We start from the raw sequence: 12,812 nt of genomic DNA, 5'->3' as shown, positions 1-12,812 counted from the left end.
CATCCTATTACAGTTTTTTCAGGGAGAGCCAATAGGGTCCTGGCTGAGCAATGTGAAAAAGGGTTGACGATAGAAACAGACCCTCACCTCTCAGCTGATGTTCTTGGAAAGGTGCAGATTAAGAAGTGGCAAGTTTCTTACTAGCTGTTACGTTCTGTGAGTGTTGGTGGAGTTGGACTGGAATTGAGGAAAGTCTGATGCTTCCAATAGACATTCCAGGCTGAAATGAGTCAGAAACAGGAGAGTTTCCCAGAAAACATTTATTCAACCTTCACAGCCAACTGGAACAACTTCTCCAGAGGGGACCAGCCCATTTCACTCTGATTTCAGCATCTGGTGAAATGTCTTTAAAATTCTTCCAGAGCAGCGTAGTTAACATACCTCAGTTTGTGAATTGTTTTGACAAAGCGCATCAGAGTGTTTAGTTACAAAAAAAATGAACATGAGATAGAACTGTCAGGATTTATTCTTTGTCATTTTAATCAAATGGAGTCAAAACTGACTTGGTAATAATTATTTCCAATTTAGAGGGAAGATAGCTTAGTTATAGAAAATTTCTATCAAAACCCAGCCTTCTTGAGAGCTGTAGGTGTTGGATGGAGTGTGATGACAGTGAGTAAGTGCAGTCTGGCTTTTGCAATCACAGATGGTACAGCTCTTGCTGGGGACAGGAGTGGACTGTCTGAGTTGCTCTGTGATGGTCCAAAGTGAAGGAGATGTCATGGATGCCACAATGAAATCCCAGACCAGCTGCTACAGGCTGACTCCTTGTGAAAAGGGCCTCAGCTTTCACCTCAACTCCACTGGTGAGTTTGAACTTGGATCTGGATAGATTCAGGCAAGGAAAAACTGCAAAATCATTGCACTTGGCCTTGGTTGTTTCATGCACAGCAGTGCAATTTGGAGGAGTGAATGCTGACCTGCGAGTCGGGTAGGTCTGTCTCCTCTGCTGCAGACTTGAGATTTGACTTGGGACATCCCTTTGCTTCCCTGCCTTGGTTTCTCCATGGGGACAGGGGTCTCTTTCTCAGTAGACTTTCCTCCCAAGAACCCCTTGCTCCGCTTTGCCTAGATGTGGGTCCCCAAAGCCACCCACTGTGACCCAACCCATCCGTCTTTGTGTAGCTGCTCTCCTCCATGGCAGGGACTCTTTAATTTCAGCTGGCTTTTGGACTGTTTCAGGTCCTGTTCATGAAGGAGGTGGAGATGCTCAGACAATGAGAGGGAAAGGGGCTTCCCCAGCAGCATCGGGCCACTTGGAAACGCAGCTGTGCCTGCTGATAAATCTGCCCTTTGAAATGCGGAGTTGGTCCGGACACAGCTGTCTCTGTCTCCGTTAAACATTTGCCAAGTGTCTAAAGGGCAGGATTGGAGCACAGGTCCCAGTGCGCAAGCGGATGTGGGAAGCCAATGCCCTGACACTTCCCAGCACAGGAAAAAAGCCATCTGCTCAGCCCCTCACAGAGGTTATGTTGCTGTCACGTAGGCAAAGATCCCACCTCTGCCGCAGGAAGCCCTTGCATGGATTCCCAGAGGCTGGATGGTGCTTCATGCTGACCCTCTTCCCAGGCGCCTTCCAGAGGCACCCACTGTGGCCAGCACCATGGGGCAGGAGCAGGAGCAACAGTGGCCTCTTAGAACCGTTAAGAATGGGCGTGACAACGGATGAAAAATCAAGCATTAGAGGACTACCTAGCCCTGATGGGAGAAGGCTCTTCATCTTCCTCTCCATATCCAGTTCCACACTGTGTTGGAGCGGGATCAGGTTCTGGGCCTCTGGCCATCAAGTGCAACCTTGCAAAGTTTTGTAATGCACAATCTAGCTGGCCAAAAACCTTTGTCAAGGTGGGACCTGCAGGGGGACCCACCATCCAAAACCAGCAGAGAAGATCACAGACAGGCCATGGCATTTATTTGGGGGCTGATGTTGGCTGGATTGTTACCTTCCGCTCAGTTTGCTTGTAGTGAGGGGCATCTGTGCTGGAAAGTCCTCGGACATGAACCGTCCCAACATCTGTTGGAAATAGTTTGCTTCTGGCCTGCATGCCTGTGGGATTTTCCACTTCTAAGGAGATACCAGTGTGCTCTGTCATGGCCTGGAACAGCCTCTCCTTTTGGTGCACATGGACATCACGGCAGTGCTGAGCCCTATCCCACAGGGTGCCTGAAACAGCCTCTGGCCACCACAGGAGCAGCATAGGCTGAGGGATTTGGTGAGCAAGTGGTACCCCACAGTTATGTATCCTCTCGTCGTACCATTCCCCATCCCCATGTAGGCATGTCATGATTTCAAGCTGTTTTTTCCCCTTCTCCCATTGTCCTCTCAGGATCTGCAGGAAATAGGAAAGCAGCGATTTCCTTGCTTCTTTTGTTCAGCTGGATCCACAGCTCTTCCTCCTCAGCGGAGAACTTCCCACAGTCCAGAAAGCCCCTGTAAACCCAATGCCCCAAGGTTCACTGGCCAAGCTTCACCTTTTCCGTTTCCTGGTCAATCATTCTCCACTACACGCTCTACTGAAGGTAGCTTTGCAGGGGTCAGCTTTGGACTTACAAACTGTTTGCTGACCCGAGGCAGTGGGGCTGGGAGGAGGGACAGGTCTGGGGAGGCAGGGAAGGTCTCTTGCTCCTGCCTCGCTTTTCTTTGTCACTCCATCCCCGGAGACCAGAAGGCCACGCTATGATCCAGCAACAGCTGAGACAGTTCCTGCCAGAGTGGGAGGTGAATCCTTCTGCTGCCCTCGCCCTGCTCTGTGGCTCGGCAGCAGCTGTGGTGGTCTGGAAATGGCTGAGCAAAAGGCAGATCCATAAGAAAATGGAAGAGGCTCGGAGAAGTCGGGATGAGGGTGTGAAGAAAATGGCAAAGGCTGTCCAGCAGTTCCGGGAGCAGGTAACCCATCCTTCTGGGGGGCCTGAGTTCCACCAAGGTGTTTGTTGATGTTGTTCTTCAGCTCCTTCTTCCAGCTCATGCCTCCATAGCTTTTATAACAAGGGGTCCAGGGGAGAGGTGCCAGCAGCCCTCAACAAGAGGATCAGCTGCCTTGGGAGGAAGGGAGAACACTGCTCTCCTCAAGCTAGATGAGATGCAGTGGGAGTCTAAAGCCAGGGAGATGTGAATTACTCACTGGGAAGAGGTTTTGACCAACACAGGTGGTGAAGCACTGGACCTTCATTGATCCAAAACCCTGTTCTTTAAGGATCTAGAAATGTCTCTTGCCTCTATGGGTAGAAGCAAGAAAGCTTCTTCCTAACTCTAAGTTTACACATCTGTCCACACCCCTATATCTTTGTCTCTAAAACCTGGCTTCTGGCTGGCCCTTGGAGAGTCTTCAAAAGAGCTTCCACTAGGGTTCCCAGCAAGTGAGACCTCCCAGCTCAGCAGGCTGCTTAGAAGATACTTGGCCTAACTTAACACTAATCAAGCAGAGGGCATTCAGTGTCCGCTGGGGGAAACCAGGACATGACATGGGGACGAATGAGGCAGGCACCCAACCAGCATGGATGCGGTCCTGCATTCCTACGGCAACACTGATTTCTAACCACCTTTCCTTCCTGCTCCAGTAGTGTTGAGTAGGTACTGGTTAAACCAGCTCATGTTTGCACAGGTAACATACCTGGAGATAAAGCATATCAGCTAAAAGCGATACATATTTTTACAACCTTTTTTTTTTCTAAAATATATATATATATCTATGAATATGATATAAAACCTTTCCAAAAGCTGGTGGCACTGAGAACTGCCAATCGACTTCACCTGAGTAGACCTGAGCCACCTGAGTCCCTACTGACTTCTTTGCAGTGTGCTGGGCTTGAGCTGTTAGATGTTTGTCCTCAGACCGGGCTGACCCACACTGCCCCTACCCATTCTGAGGGGTGAAGGTCTCCAGCCTGAGACTTGTGTGCAAGGACTTTGGTACCTTTTGGCCAGGCTGGTGTCTGTGCAGCTGAGATTCCCTCTTGGTCAGTGGGTAAGTCCCACAGTGCCACGCAGAAGGCTCTGATGTGAGGCATTGCCTTGTCCTCTGCTGCAGTGGATGCATAAAGCTCTTCTGCACCTGCAGAGACAGCTGGGCTCCCATGTTTGCATCGTGTTCGTGACATCCAAACTCAGGGTGAAAAACTCAGCAGCTCAAGGTCTCAACCCCCAAATGCAGGGTCTGTCTTTCCAGCAAGCTCTTGATAATTTTGGCAAAACTTAGAGACTTATGTCCTCTGAGCCAAAGGATAACTGTCCCAGCATCCCCCTCATCTTCTCCTTGCAGGTCCCCAGTGTCCAGATGGACAACATCCTGTCCCTGCCATTGCTGGAACTCACTAGGAGACTACGGGAAGGGCCTCTCTCCCCCAAGACTGTCCTCTACACCTACTTAGAGAAGGTGAGTGCCTGTCTGCAGTGCGATGGGCAAGTCATTTATCTTCTCCATGGCATGGTGTGTGTGCTGGTGGCTGAGAAGACACGTTGGAGCTGGTGATTATGACAAGTCTTTAATGAAGCAGATATCAGGAGAAAGTTACAAAAAGGCAGGGATCTCTGTCTCCTGGGTCAGACCCATCACTGGACAGTCCTTTGAGATGGCTTGAGCTAGGATGCTCTGGGGAGGGGGCTACCATTCATGCCAAGCCCTTGTTTTGAAGATCCAGGTAGCTACTGAAAGCAGCTGTGTAACAACTCTGTTCTTAACTAACACGTATTCCTCCACAAAGGCCCTGGAAGTGACCCAGCAGATGAACTGCTTGCGACATTTTATCCCAGAGTGTGAGGAGCAGCTCCAGGAAATACAACAGAAGAGGGAGAAAGGGCTGCTCTATGGCATCCCCATCAGCATCAAGGATCACATTGGCCACAAGGTGCTTCTCTTTGTGCCCAAGAAGTGTCCCATTGTGGGCTGGGTGGTGAAGTGGTGGGATGCAGGGAATGAGGAAGGGCCCGATCCCTCCGTGCTTACACCACGGGAAGCCTGGCTGAGTCTGAGGCTGTAGCCCCACATCTCATTGCAGCTGCAACCCTGGCAGCTAGAAGCCTCCATCAGCAGAAAAAAAAAAAAGGTCAATATTTATACACCCAAATGATTTCCTCTCTGATATGTGAGACAGTGCAAGCTGGGCTACATGGTTGTTTGGGCCATAACTCAGATTCTCCTCAGAGGCCTGCAGTATCAGGGATAAGAACATGGCTCAGCTTCTAGAAAGTCATTAGTAGCAGGAACTGTTGACCTCAAATCCCTGTTGTGCTGTGGCCTGGCCACTGAGCCCCTTGCCAAAGAGCCTGTGCATGAGATGCAACAGGGACCCCCTCACAGACAAGCCCTGATGAGGACTGACCACATACTCCTGAGCTGAATTTGTTAGGCAGTCCCTTCCATGTTGACTGACTCACCAACACAGTTAAGAGGGGTCTAAGCCCAAAGCCAGCCCCAAACACCAAGGCTAACTGAAAAAGGATCACACTGCACTGGCCGTGTCCGTTATCACTTCTCCTCTCTGCAGGGGCATCTGTCGACCTGTGGGCTTGTGCAATGCCTGGGTGCTCGGGTGCAGGAGGACAGCGTCCTAGTCAAAGTTTTGAAGATACAAGGGGCCATCCCATTTGCAATGACCAACGTGCCACAATCCCTCTTCAGGTAACACACATCATTAGAACTTTCCTCTGGTTGTGCTCCTGAAGATAAAATCCATCCTGCAGGTCCTGAGACAGGCTCCTTCCTGTCCCCCGAAATGTTGCCTGGACTAGTTCCTCTTCCATCAGCTGCCAGCAATCTAAGTTCAACTGAGAATAGCTTTCAGCTAAGATTAAGTGGGGGCAAAACCTACTATGATATAAGAGAAATCAAGTGTATACGTGCATGGGAGGGAAAGTGGAAGCTCATGGGAATGAGCTGTGTCCCAAAGGGATTCATGGGATGGAAGGATGAGGTTGGCTATGCCACATAAGCTCACTGCAAGGGAGAGCTAACAAGCTCAAGGCATTAGGCTGTTCCTGACAGCCCGCTTGCTGATCTTCTTCTCCCCAGCTACGACTGCAGCAATCCCATCTTCGGCCAGACGCTGAACCCCCTCAACCACCAAAAGAGCCCCGGGGGCTCCTCAGGAGGAGAGGGAGCTCTGATCGCAGGGGGAGGCTCCATCCTGGGCATCGGCTCAGACATCGGTGGCAGCATCCGCTTGCCGTCCAGCTTCTGTGGGCTGTGCGGGCTCAAACCCACGGCCGAAAGGGTCAGGTAGGTGCTGGGGTCTGCCCTTCCCACCCTGCGAGAAGGCTGCTAATTGTCAAACTCAGCAGAAGGGGCAAGGTACTCAGTGAGTACTTCGGGGGAAGAGAGAGGACAGTTTCTTAAAGGCTGGCTTGCTTTTCTCAAAATCCCTCCCAGGTGGCAGCGTTGTCAGGTTTTGTGGGGAAACGGCCGTGTTGTCATTGTAAATCTGGCCTGCAGTTAAAAGGAAAAGGGGGATAAAGTGGTTAAATAATGCCAAAGTGGAACTTTTTTGGTTAAACCAAAACTAAGATTTGTTGAGGTTTAGGTTTTTTTTTTTTTTTAATTTTGACCAAAATTTTCTGTTTCACATGACTCAAATCAAATATTAATTTCCTTTTGGTTTGGGTCCTGAACTGAAGGCCCCACTATGCTCTTCAAACATATTGGGAGTCTCACCATCACTGAAATGACAATATACTTCTTTTTCTTTTCCCACAGCCTGTCTGGAGCAAGTGACCCAATTAGTGGGATCTTGGCAGGTACATGAATTTTTAATTGCTTTTCTCTGTATGCTGTGAAAAATCCTGTATCTTCCTTTAGACCTGAAGAAAGCCTGAGACAACCAAGATCTGACCAGACTCCATCTGAAACATCCCACCTCATTTCCTGATCACCCCTCACAGCCAACGTGGCCACACAGAGGGGTGGACCAGTGTTCAGTGCACCCGTTTGCTTAACGTCGATGTTTGCTCTCATCTTACTCCAGTTCCTTGTGCGCTGGGGCCGATGGCGAGGGATGTGGATAGCCTGGCCCTGTGCATGAAGGCACTGCTCTGTGAGGAGATGTTCTGGCTGGACCCCACCGTGCCCCCAATTCCCTTCGATGAAGAGGTGAGTCCTGGTTCCTTTGAGGATGCAGCACGCTCAACGTATGCACGCTTTAAGGGTTGTTACCTTTACAATACTGGTTTCCAGTAACTTGTTAGCTCTCTTTGAGGGCACGATTCATAATTATTAGAAAAAAGTAGGTTAATAAGTAGTTATCCTTTCTGCCTTCTCAGTTGGTGTGTAGCTTATCAGATTGAGAGACCCCAGAAAAGAGTTTTTCTCCATCAGGAGAAAAAAGCTGGAGATATTTAGGGGAAGACGAGACAGGATCAGAAACTCCTGCAGCAAATCTCTTGACTGAGGACATTTCCTTTCCCTCTGCAGCAGATGAACTTCAGGAGGTTTCTCCACCTCCGTCCTTCGTAGCAATGGTTGAATCTACCGGTCTTGAGTGGCTGTGCTCTCTCTGGAGGGAGGGATGAAGGGGAGGCTGGAGAAAAGGATGGGGGTGGACATTTGGAAAGGGTAACCTAGGGAAACTATAAGCAGCAAACCAGACAATTAGTTATTCCCTAACATCTGGAGCTTTTATCTCCCTTCTGCAGTGGGGTTCAGCGTGGGGGCAGAACTACACCCAGCAGGGCTGGAAATGTTCAACCAGTGGTTCCTTTGCTCCAGGCGTACACCAGCTCTGCTCCCCTGCGGGTCGGGTACTACGATACCGATGGCTACTTCCCACTGCCCCCTTGTATGCGACGAGCAGTGCGGGAAATCAGGGAGGCTCTGCAGGCAGCCGGGCACCAGGTGAGCACCACCACTCTGAGGTGTCCCCAGCTTTGCTCCTCACTGCTGAGATCACCCTTCAGAAACCAGACATAGCCCCCAAGCCCAGCTGTGGGACAAATGGCCTACCAGAGGTACGGGATGAAGTTACTACAGCCACGTAACACAACGCAGACAAACACCTGCCCGGGGCAGCGGTGCGTGTCATGGGGAAACAGCACTAGCAATTAGCAAACGCTTACCTCTAAGGGGTCAGGGATGTGATGAATCCATCTCTGCTCCCTCTGGCTGTGGTCCACACCAGACAGCAGCATCCATAAAGTGCTGCATTTGACACTGGAAGGTTGCCCTGGCGTTTTCTGGGTCGGCCTTTCCCCAGCAGGGCTCAGAGAGGCGTTTTTCTCCTTCTTCCCCAATGTCTATGGAGACCTCTGTCCTTCCTGGACCTCTGAGGGAAAAGGACCTTGGGACGGGATGGGAAACACCTTTGCTTCCCTGTGGAAGAGCGCTAGTGGTCCTTTTCATAGCAAAGTGAGTCCGTGTCTGAGAGATGTCCATTCTGCTGGGACAGGTGGGAAGCTGGTGCAGCTTCTGGGTCAGTGACTGCCTGGAGCAGGAGGAGGAAATATCTCCGAGCCAAACGGCTGTCAGGGAGGAATAATCCCACAGGGAGATGCCTGGGCTGGTAAAGGGTTGAACCAGGGACTCCATTGTCATGTGGAGCCCGGGGAGGTGCTGCTCTGCCATTGAAGTAGATCCACAGTCAGGCCTTGGAAATTATTGACATCCCCAGGCTGCCACTTAATCTTGTGTTTTGGCACAGCTGGTGCCCTTTTCTCCGCCTCGGATCCACTACGTCATGAATGAACTGTTTCTGAAGACGTTTTTTGCTGATGGAGGCCGTACTTGGTTGGACTTGTTGTAAGTAGGAGCCCTCTGGCAGCAGTACTGTAAAACTTCTCCATCCCCATGCCCATGAGCACAACACACAGGAAAAACGAGCCCATCTCTCCCACCCCAAACAGAAGATACTCGGGTTTCTGCAAAAGGACAAACAACTTCTCTGGCATAATCCCCTCCTCTTGTCATCTCTCAGCACAGGAGACATTGTAGATCCAAACTTGAAATCACAGGTGAATTGCTGCAAGATCCCAAGGCTGGGGAAGAAGCTGCTGGCTCTGATTCTTAAACCTCTGGTAAGTCCCTGGCCTCATGCTCAAGGCAGAGTGGTGTCAGCAAGGCCTTGCGATGCTTAAAAGCGTGGTCATACTGAGAGACACCTTTAACTAGAAACACTGAGATTTCAGGCCAAGGCACGTGCTCTCACTTTGGAAGGTCTTTTCTAGACCCCTACTGGGATTTATCTATGCAAAGGGAAATTGGAGAAGGAGCAGCCAAGAGCTGTAAAAGATTAATGCAGAGCCCACATCAAGTGGTTCTTCAAATGTTCGACCTAGCAGTGCCTGGTTTCCTGCAGATTCATGCATTGGGATTACTGCAGCACAGGGACTCAAGGTTGAAGATCTGTCCCTGTGCTGGAGGCCTCCCAAAAATCACACCTTCATGGGGACTCCTGGTGATTATAAGGGCTGGCCCTCCCTGTGGCCCTTTCACCAGCTGAGCATCCTTTTGCACGGCTTCTCCATCCTCCATTTTCTCTGCCTCTCCGTCCAGTTGGGTTGATCTCAGCTGACAAGATCAAAAAGGTAGCAGTGAGTGGGAGGATATCAAAGTGCTTGTAGAGGTCTTGTTTCTGTGAGATACCAAGCTAAGAAATGTTTGATTTATCAAAAATAATGAAAGATGACTTGGTTCAAGTCAGTGCATTCCTCTGTGAGCCAGAAATGTTTGGCTGTAGGAAACAAATTGGGAACCAACAACCAGAAGATGGAAGCAAAGTAAATTCAGAACCATGAGGACCATATTTAATCCTCATCAGTGCAGCATCCCTAGGCACGGAGGCAGGACAGGACCAGGAGTTTCCTGGGATGGCACAAGTTGCTGCACCCCAATGTCATGTCCCTGAAAGGAACCTCTTGCCTTTCCAGTTTCCCCGCCTGGCTGACTATCTGAGCGCCTTGAGTGGCATGAGGTAAGATGGCATCATCCCCAGGGATGGCCAAGAAAATGAATGGCACCTTCTTCTCTAAGCATCCATGGTGGTGGGGGTACTGGATTCACGACAGGCTCTGCCCTGCTCTCTGCAGGGGCTGTCCCTCCATCCTGGACACGGCTTCAGCCTGTAGGAACACATCTCGCTGGTGCTGCACTGCCCCTAGTGTCATCCTGAAAGGATGTGAGGGACTTGGATGGATAAGGTCATATAGGAAAGCCTGTGGCGGAGAAGAGTGCTAAACCCAGGCTCACAAGAGAAATCTTCTCTCTACCACTTCCAGACATTTGTTGCTTAATTGCTTGGCCAAATGCCAAGGGAAACTTCAGAGGAATAGTTTAAAACAATATGTCTTTTCCAATTGCTAAAATCACCAGGGCTTATCAACCTGGGGGATTATTTAAGCAATTCCTCCTCTTAAAGCTTAAAAATGTTGCTATGATTTCCACTTGCAGGTCAGTGAAGGAGATGTGGAATCATCACCATCAAATAGAGGTATGTTCTGAGGACTTTTCTCTCCAGCATCACGCTAAGAGTTGAGACATTATGGAAAGTGGCAAGTCAGAGGGTCATCAGTTAGGAAAAGGGTTGCGCAGGGCGGTGCTGGGGAGGAGAGAAAACAGAGGGAAAGGCACAGAAGAGAGCTAGAAATGGGGTAGATGGGCTTTTGGGTCAACCTAGCCAGGACTTTGTGGGTTGCCCACAGCGCTCATGCCCAAATGCCCACACTTGACAGTTCCAGCACAACAAAGGCTGTCCTGCGGGTGGGAATGGCTGAAGAGGGACCGTTCCAGCTCCTGGCACGATTTGGCCTTGTGCTGTGGAGGCAGACACTTAAATGCTCCACTGCCTCTTCCCTCGAGCACCTGCCTCTTCCCTCTTCCCTGCCTGCTGCTGCCCCATTGGCCATGCCAGAGCCTGGTGCATACCCTGAAAAAGCTGAGATGCTCCAGGCATGGCCTCCATGTCCTCTCCCCTCTCCTCCCCAAGGTGTACCGTACAGAGTTCATCGCCCTGTGGAGAGAACTCCAGCTGGACGTGGTGCTGTGCCCTGTCCTGGGGCCTGCCTTCACCACAGGATACCCCGGGAAACTCCTCAGTAAGTGAGTGTGGGACCTTCCCAGAGGACCACAGTGGTTGTGACTGGACAGAAACATCCACTACTGTAGAGTTTCACCAGTCACCTAAGCATTTTTTTGGCCATTAGGAAGGAAAAATAACTACCATATAACTATCTGAGCAGATGGAGACAGATGCATGGATGAAGTGATCTAGTGGCAGTTGTTTCTTGCAGTAGAACATGGACCTGCAGGTGACCAGCTCTGTGCAATCTCTTCTCCCAGCAGCAGATACTTCTCTGGTTCTCAGGGGCTTCAAGGAATATGCAAAGTGTAAGTTTGAAGGAAGAGAGAAGGCTGTGACCACCTGCATTCTCTCTTCTGCTTCTCGCAGCTGCTATCTCCTCCACAATGCTGTACAACGTCTTGAACTTTCCTGCTGGGGTTGTGCCTGTCAGCACGGTGACAGAAGCTGATGAAGAAGAGCTGAAGCTTTACCAAGGATGCTGCAATGACCCCTGGGACAGGACACTGAAACAGGTAGGTGACATGGAAAGTGATGGAGCAGACACTGCTGATGGACATTCAAGTAATAGTTTCACTGAAATCAAGAGCTCCTAAATGTCTCCAACAATGTGGGCACAGGGAAAAAAACACCACCTCTTCTTTATATACCTCTGGCAAATCCCTTTTCTCCCAAGCCCCAAAAACCATAAGTCACTAAAGATTGGGGAGGAACTGGGCGAGCATTCCCCACACTGGATTTAGGCTGAAACCAGAAAGGAGCCGTGCTGCAAGGCTTCGAGTGGGTTCTTGTGACAGCCACAGCCCACCGCACTCATTGCACTTTCCTCCTGCTTTGTGACCCCCTCACCAGGCCCGGGCTGTCAGCGGAGCACGGATCAGGAATGAGGATGCTGAGGGACAAAGGAGTTGGCTGCAAGGCAGCTCAAAGCACAGCTGGCTGGGGGGTGGAGGGCCATGTCTTAAACAAGTTGTCCCAGATTTGGCAACCATTTCCACCATGAGAACAGCAAGAGCCTTCCCTCTCCCCCAGTATGCGAATGCTGCCTGAACGGCGGGGCTCAGCCTCCAGCCTCCCTGCTCTCTGGGATGAGCCGCGTGCCTTAAACCAAGTTTGCAAAAGCTGCTGGAGGTCTGAGCCCCTCGGGTGACCCCCTGACCGCTTGTGCCCCTGCTGCAGGCTGTGGCAGGAGCCGTGGGGCTGCCCGTGGCTGTGCAGTGCGTGGCCTTGCCATGGCGGGAGGAGCTGTGCCTCCGGTTGATGAAGGAGGTGGAAACCCTCAGCCGTGAGAAGAGAGCAGTGTAGCCTCCACCATCCCATGCCTCCAGGGCCTGCGGCGAGGCAACCAGGACAGTGCTGCACACCTTCTCTTTTGCAATCAGAAGCACAGGCTGTGGCAAGGAGGGAAGGAGGAAGGAAGCGCCATTTCCTGACCTCCCTCCTTGCCAGCAAGCACAGATCCTGTAAGGAGACAAGATACGATGCAGAGGGCAGGACTGGCTTAAGCAGGGTTCAAATGACAATAAATCTATGAACTACACCTTCCTGGAAGGATGGACATGGACGGGGCTCACCCTCATTTTAATCTACATTGCCTCTTGCAGAAGCGTGGCAAGGCTGAGAGAAAAGCATTACAAAAGCTGAACAGTATTTTCTTGCTGGCACTGGAGTAACTTCCTGTGGATGTAACTATGGGATACCCTGTAAGGAATACAGCCATGTATACCCTCCCCATCACTGTATTTTGCTCACAAAAATAAAAACATAGCTGTTAAGCAATTCTTATCATGAACTCCAGTAATCTCCACTCATGG

At 50.6% G+C, this 12,812-nt stretch overlaps 1 protein-coding gene across 1 annotated transcript; it reads left to right on the top strand.

Moving 5' to 3' along the window:
- The first annotated feature begins 2,677 nt into the window (after positions 1-2,677).
- Positions 2,678-12,303, top strand: LOC104479670 (vitamin D3 hydroxylase-associated protein). The gene is made up of 15 exons (XM_010120386.2): positions 2,678-2,887; positions 4,260-4,373; positions 4,702-4,845; positions 5,485-5,618; positions 6,009-6,215; positions 6,690-6,730; positions 6,958-7,082; positions 7,698-7,823; positions 8,626-8,723; positions 8,899-8,998; positions 9,851-9,894; positions 10,371-10,410; positions 10,906-11,014; positions 11,368-11,513; positions 12,178-12,303. Exons 1-15 carry the CDS (start codon positions 2,678-2,680, stop codon positions 12,301-12,303), a joined length of 1,764 nt encoding a protein of 587 aa, XP_010118688.2.
- Positions 12,304-12,812: the final 509 nt, after the last annotated feature.

Source organism: Chlamydotis macqueenii, chromosome 8 (genome assembly GCF_036417535.1).
Source record: "Chlamydotis macqueenii isolate bChlMac1 chromosome 8, bChlMac1.mat, whole genome shotgun sequence".
Lineage (NCBI taxonomy): Eukaryota > Metazoa > Chordata > Aves > Otidiformes > Otididae > Chlamydotis > Chlamydotis macqueenii.
The sequence above is the reverse complement of the archived record's forward strand: the minus strand, read 5'-3'. Positions and strand labels throughout refer to the sequence as shown.